The 7,292-nt window shown below is 36.1% G+C and overlaps 1 protein-coding gene across 1 annotated transcript; it reads left to right on the forward strand.

The window, feature by feature from the left end:
- Nucleotides 1–1,173: 1,173 nt before the first annotated feature.
- Nucleotides 1,174–5,008, forward strand: LOC104222827 (protein RGF1 INDUCIBLE TRANSCRIPTION FACTOR 1). Its single transcript, XM_009774147.2, has 4 exons — nucleotides 1,174–1,587; nucleotides 3,333–3,407; nucleotides 3,493–3,633; nucleotides 4,437–5,008. The coding sequence occupies exons 1-4, from the start codon at nucleotides 1,411–1,413 to the stop codon at nucleotides 4,767–4,769; spliced, it is 726 nt and encodes a 241-aa protein (XP_009772449.1). The 5' UTR covers nucleotides 1,174–1,410; the 3' UTR covers nucleotides 4,770–5,008.
- Nucleotides 5,009–7,292: the final 2,284 nt, after the last annotated feature.

The raw sequence follows: 7,292 nt of genomic DNA on the forward strand, positions 1-7,292 counted from the left end.
GCTGCTAATGATAAATTTGTTAAAAATATAGCTACAAATGATAAATATATTATGTATATCTTGATGTGTCGCGTAATTTGGCAACAAGAAAAAGAAATGCAATTCTCACCGGCTTTCACTTGCGGTTAAGGGGGGGAAAAAGGAGTGTTGGGCTTTAAAGGTGCTAGGATTGTCAAGAAATGGGCTGCTCCAAAATAAACCTGTCCCACAATCAGGATTTGTGTGTTTATTATTTGTGGGGTTTTTTTTTTTTTTTTTTGTTTTCTGGGTGGGTTGTGGGGGGGGGGGGGGTGCAGAGATATAAGTACACACAAGTTAATGGCTTTGCAACACTCATCCCACACCATGCCCAATTATGACGACTCTTTTTATTATGATTTTGGACATTGCAAATCCAACTTTACTTAATTATAACAAGGGAAAAAAATATATAATTGGAGGAATTTGAACTTTTGGAAAGATCATCAAAAGTCAAAACCACATATTAATATCATGCTACAAGTTCGGACACTAATCCTTTGCAACCTTCTCTATCAACATTCATAGGTTGTTCCCTTGTTATCCAAATTGATTTGTTTCAAGTGATGACCTATCAAACATGGATCTAGTATTTCAACCTTATGAGTTTTAGATTTTACAACGACGACTTCAAGTGTTAATGTCTGCGTTCTAAATTTAATATTTATATATATTTAATAATTTTTTAATACAAATACACTGTTTGAACAACTCATGACTTAGCTTCTGTCTCCGCCCCGGACTTATGTATATGCTAAGGTTTTGAGTTTGATACATTAGATCATGCAATTGTATGCTGGGCAGTGGGCACAACATGAGAAGAGCGAACAAATAGTATTCATAGTAACATTTTATCTTTTATGCTCGCCTTAGTTATAAGACAAGATGGTATAATTTGCGATATATTGATTGTTGTTCCAAGAACATGCTTGACGTGGTATACTTATCAAATGATAGTAATTAGTCCATTTGTCTATACAGTTCTCTATGTACTTGTTAATGTTATTTTTAATTTGTGTACCTTTTTTTAAAAAAAATTATTTATAAATTCTAATCTCTGGACAAAAGAAAAGCAAAAAAGAAGTGGTTTTCTTGGAAGCAGCAATATAAATAGAAGATGGAGGGTCTCTTTAAAACCAAAAGGCCATATTGTACCATAGCCACCCCTCAGTCTCACCATCCCATCAGACCCACACCTCTCCAACCTTATTTAGTTCCTTCTATATATATGTGCTATATAATTCTATTGCATATATACATACATAATTTAGTTGAGTTGAGACCTTCTTTCTCTATATATAGCAGCTACATACTATTTTTCTTACTTTTAATTTGTTAGGAGAATTTAAACAAATTATAAAAAAGAAGAAGAAGAAGAAGAAGGATCATAAGATGGAAGAAATGATGAAACCTGCATGGTTAGAAGGATTAATGGCTGAGAAATTCTTTGCAGGATGTGGGGTCCACGGGAATAGGAGGAAAAATGAGAAAAACATCTTCTGCTTAGAGTGTTGTCAAAGCTTTTGCCCTCACTGTCTTCCTTCTCATCACTCCCATCCTCTTCTCCAGGTCTCCCTCTACACTTAAATTCTTTAAATAAAAATTACATTTATATTACTATTATTATTTCACATAATTATGTAGCAGATAAAACTTTAACTATTCATTTGAGGTTTTTTTTTTTGAGAATTTAATTCTTTACTCCTAAAGCTTCCACTCTTTTATTAACATGTCTTATATATGTGCTATTTTGTTATTTTCTTGAATTTAAATTTCTTTTTCAAGAATAGAAATTGGGGAACTAAGAAGCTTGCTTCATAAGGTAATTCTTGTTAGGTGATATCAAAATTGCTCCTTCTCTTCTTCTTTTGCTTTGTGGCAGGTTGGAAGTGAGAGGGAGGAGAACTGGCTCTAATTTGTGTAAAAAAATATTACTAGAATTTTAAAAAAAATGTATTTGTGAAAATCAAAAGAAGTGATTTTTTTTTGAATTGTTTATTTGTTAAATTAATGAATTTAAACAAAGCAATATAGACATTGAAAATTCATATAATTGTTCCAATTTGCTAGGACTTGAGGTTTAATTGTTGTTGGTACTAGTATTTGTGAAATTATTTATGAGTATATTCCAATTGAAAATTACAACAACAACAACTCAGTGAAATTCTATTAGTGAATTTGGGAAGAATAGTGTTTAGGCGGACCTTATTCTCTCAACTCAAAAAAATATATTTCAATTGAAAATTATTTTCATAAATTAAGTGGATTTGTAGTTGTGGAAGTTAAAGGATAAATGTTTTGGATATTTCCTTACAATCTCCAAGAATCATGTTTGGTTGTATGCTGAATTTCGGTATTGTGTTGTCAATTACTAAAAGTAGTGTGTTGGGAGCTATCGTTCCCTCTTTTTGGAGCTGTTTGCTTTCCTATTTTAGAAGATTTCTTTTACACCCAATTTCCCCCTGCAAAGCTTCCTCACCTGTTGCTTTCAAAGACAGTTTTGACCCAATTCTCAAATTTTTTTTTTTTTTTTCTTAGTTTATTTTGTCTTTTTCAACATTTTCAGTACTCATTTCTGTATGCTTTTCTCTCTCCCAATTCTTTCACTTCATTTATTCACATTTACTTTTCTTGGATTCAAAGTTGACTACCTTGCTTTTTCCTATTAAATTTCAGCTTGTTACTGTAGAGTTTTTCTAATTTAAAACTCTTAGGTAGGAGAATTACATAATCAATGATATAATACCCCTTAAATTTAGTTAAATAAGTACTTTAACCCTATAATTATTTTAAGAGCAAAAGTGTTCTTAAACTTTTTAAGATAGTTATCTTAACACCTTCGTTAATTCTATTAATAAAGTTTTGAAAGAAAATTGCTAATGAAGAGAACTTCCACAGGAAATTTCAGTTATTTAAAGGATAGAACAAAGTGTTGCCAAAACATGTACCTTTCCCATTTACTTGAATTTTCTATGAATTACAGGACAAGGCAAAAAAAAAACTAAAAAACCAAAAAGAACTTTATTTCCTTAATTTTATTTGTTCTGTAAATATCAACTTCCTTTCTTCTCCAAGTTCTGCAGCTCTACTGTAATAAAATTATCGAAGAAATTGCTTGTTTAATTAATTTAAAGATTACCACTTCCTTTGTTCTGGCTAACGAATTACAATTCTTTTGAGTTGGTGACTCGAATTTATTCTTGGTTATGAAAAATAACTATTCTATGAATTGAGACATGAAAAAGGTATAAAACAAATTCAAGAGAAACGTATTAAACATAATTTAATAGTTTGGTTTGTGTTTTCTATTACAGGTGAGAAGATACGTATACCAAGATGTTATAAGATTGGATGACCTTGAGAAGCTAATTGACTGTTCCTACATTCAGGTATTAATTATTGTTAATGGAAATACTTGTAGAATTCGTTATTTAAATGCGTTATAATATGATGATGTTATTATTTGTTTGACAGCCCTACACAATAAACAGTGCCAAAGTTATATTCTTGAACCAGAGAGCACAATCAAGGTCATGCAAGGCTTCTGGCAATTCTTGTTTTACCTGTGACAGAGTTCTTCAGGATCCCTTCAACTTTTGTTCTCTCTCTTGCAAGGTCCACATTCTATTCTTTCTCTTCCCCCTCCCCCCCCCCCCTACCCCAAGTGCAACAAAACCCGCCTCCCGCCCCACCACAAATTATGCAGAGGCGGACCTAGGATCTTTACGCGATGGGGGCATAGTACTCTGCTTAACCAGTGCCCCCTAAAGGTTTTTAGTGTTCAGGGTGTCAAGTGCTTTAAATTAACTATTTTCAAGGTATATACATATACATATACAAAAAATTTGCCGAAGCTTATGGGTCCGGTAACTCCTCATTGCAACATGTAGGTCCACCTCCGAAAATATGAAACCAAAACAACCATCTCGTATATAGAGGCTGATTCACAATTTGAATTTGATGGATTCAATTTTAAAAGTTCTGACCATTGAACTAATTATACTTTTGAAATTGCAAAAAATTACTCTTTGTATAGGTTTTAGTGTGTGTGTGCGCACCTCTATATATTACACAATCATGCTTCTATTCGAAAATACTGAATTCAATAGATCCATTGGACACGGATTCCATCTACCTCTTCTCATATATGACATAGTTTTTTGAGAAAGAAATTTTACCACTTTTAAAAATTGTTATATATAACATGAAAAATGAAAATTTAAATATGAATAATTGTTTATCGAAAGTATCACGAAGCTCTACGAATAGCCAGCGTATATATATTCTTACCAAATTTTTATCTTGTTTTTTTATATGGATGGAAAAATTATCGCTACGCATATCAGAAATGTGCATATTACATTTTTAGCCCTGTAAAATAAATAATTATTCAAAATGCAAGCAACACTATGATGCAGGTTGATTATATGGTGTATCAAGGTGAAGATCTATCAAACATTCTCAATAGGTTTGATGAGTCTGACTTTGCACTCTCCCAATTTGAGGGACTCCACGTGGACACCTCTGATTTGCTCGATGAGGAAAGCCAAATTACTCCCAACTCCATCTTAGAAGATCCACTAGAATGCAGAGGCTCATCTTGCTCAAATAATGGCATGGGCAATTCTAGTATTTCACATGATGCCCGTGTGGCGAAAAATAAGAAAAAAAGCAGTGGGTTTTTCCCTGGACTTGTGCTTTCATTGAGCAATAGGAGAAAGGGAGCCCCTCAAAGATCTCCTCTTTCTTGAAAATAAATTAGTGAATATCCTCTAATAAATTACTCCATTTAGTACTTATTGTAATATTACCAGCATTATTAGTTCTCTGGATTTTGTGGGTGCAATTTTATGAAGTTTGTAGCGTCACTCTTAGGTGGGAATTTACCCCAAAGTGATTCCATTGCAAGCCATAGGTTGATATTTAGAGAGGTTTCGACAAGATATTAAGCTCTCTAATTATCACCAATTTTGTACTGGTACGATGGAACTTGAACATATAAAAAATTAGCTTCTATATGATTTTCATTTTGTGGTGAATGACACGTGTAAATTTATTTTCTTTATTGTTCATTTTTATTTTGTTATTTCAGATTTATGATTGCAAATATTGATGTTAACAACAACAACGATCCGGTAAAATTTCACTAATGGAGTTTGGGGAGGATAGCATATACGTAATCCTTATCCCTACCCTAAGGCAGTAGAGAGGTTATTTCCGAAAGACTCTCGGATCAAGAAAACGAAAAGAGGTAATATATCAGTACCGTTAACAGATACCATAGAAATAATAACAACATCATAAAATCAGAAACTAGATGAAAATCAAAAGCAATAGCATACCTATCACTATGAAAAATGAAAGAGCAATGAGAACATGACATTAGCCACTAGCAGCTAAGACAAAAATCATATCAGACTAGCCTCACATAGGTACGAAGTAGACTCAACTACCTCCTAACCTACAACCATAATACTCGACCTTCACAGCTTTCTATCAAGGGGCATGTCCTCGAAAATCTGAAGTCACGCCATGTCCTGCCTGATCACCTCTCCCAAATATTTCTTACGCCGCCCTCCACCTCTTCTCGTGCCTCCAAAGCCAGCCGCTCACACCTTCTTACCAGGGCATCTGGGCTTCTCCTATGTACGTGCCCGAACTATCTGAGCCTCACTTCCCGCATCTTGTCATCAATGGGAGCCAGGCCAAACTTTTCCTGAATATCATCATTCCTAAACTTATCCATTCTCATGTGCCCGAACATCCACCTCAACATCCCCATTTCTGCTACTTTCATCTTCTGGATATGTGAGTTCTTAACTAGCTAAAACTCGGCCTCATACATCATGGTCGGTCTAACTACCGCTCTATAAAACTTACTTTTGAGTATCGGTGGCACTCTCTTGTCACACAAGACTCCAGATGCTAACCTCCATTTTATCTACCCTACCCCAATACGGTGTGTGACAACCCCGTCGATCTCCTCATCCCCCTTGATAACTGACCCAATGTACTTGAAATTGCCTCTACTTGGGATTCAAGCCTCATGTCCACGCCTACTTCCCTCGGCTCGGTGCTGAACTTGCACTACATGTATTCCGTCTTAGTCCTGCTCAGCTTGAAACCCTTAACTCAAGGGCCTATCTCCAAATCTCCAGCCTCTCGTTAACACCGGCTCGCGTCTCATCAATCAAAATTATATCGTTAGTGAATAACATACACCATGGCACCTCCCCTTAAATAAGGTGTGTTAGTACGTCCATTACCATGGCAAATAAGAACGGGTTGAGCGCAGATCCTTGGTGTAACCCTATAACAATCGAAAAATGCTCTAAGTCGCCTCCTACTGTCCTAATTCGAGTCTTAGCTCCATTATACATGCCATTAATCGCCCTAATATAGGCAATCAATACACCTTTTGCCTTCAAACATCTCCAGAAGACCTCTCTAGGAACCTTGTCATACGCTTTCTCCAAATCAATAAAATCCATGTGCAGATCATTTTTCATATCCCTGTATTGTTCCACCAACCCCCTAATAAGGTGGATAGATTCTGTAGTAGAACGACACGGCATGAACTCAAACTGGTTATCGGATATAGACACCGTCCTTCTCACCCTTGCTTTTACCACCATTTCCCAAACTTTCATGGTATGACTCAATAATTTGATACCCCTATAGTGTTGTTACAACTCTGGATATCACCTTTGTTCTTGTTCAACGGAATCCCGGTACTCCAACTCCACTCATCTGACATCCTCTTCGTCCTAAAGATAATATTACCCACTCCAAGCCTGTCTTCCCACACACCTCCAAAATTAAACCAGAATCTCGTCTGGCCCGGTTACTCAGCCCCTACTCATCTTACCCATAGCTCTCACATCCTCCTCAACCTTGATGCGCCTACAGTACCTAAAGTCACGATGACTCTTAGAATGCTCTAATTCACCTAACACAATATCATGATCCCCTTCTTCATTCAGAAGTTTATGAAAGTAAGTCAGTCATCTCTTCTTAATCTCGGCCTCTCCCATCAATACTCTACCGCCCTCGTCTTTGATGCGCCTCATTTGGTCCAAATCCCGAGCCTTCCTCTCTCTCTCTCTCCTTGGCCAGCCGGAATAACTTTTTTTTCCCCGCCTTTGTCCCCCGGTTCCTCTGCATACGACCAAAAGCCGCAGTCTTAGCCTCCGTGACCGCTAGCTTAGCCTCCTTACTACCTTATACCTCTCCTGCACGCTCTGATCTCCTCCTCACCTATGCTCCCTACTAAC

This window comes from Nicotiana sylvestris, chromosome 2 (genome assembly GCF_000393655.2).
Source record: "Nicotiana sylvestris chromosome 2, ASM39365v2, whole genome shotgun sequence".
In the NCBI taxonomy this organism is placed as follows: Eukaryota; Viridiplantae; Streptophyta; class Magnoliopsida; order Solanales; family Solanaceae; genus Nicotiana; species Nicotiana sylvestris.

Coding starts and splice junctions, on each gene's coding strand:
- LOC104222827 (XM_009774147.2), top strand. CDS start 1,411: ATGGAAGAAATGATGAAACCTGCATGGTTAGAAGGATTAATGGCTGAG. Junction 3,408..3,492: donor TTGACTGTTCCTACATTCAG/GTATTAATTATT, acceptor TTTGTTTGACAG/CCCTACACAATAAACAGTGC. Junction 3,634..4,436: donor TTTGTTCTCTCTCTTGCAAG/GTCCACATTCTA, acceptor ACTATGATGCAG/GTTGATTATATGGTGTATCA.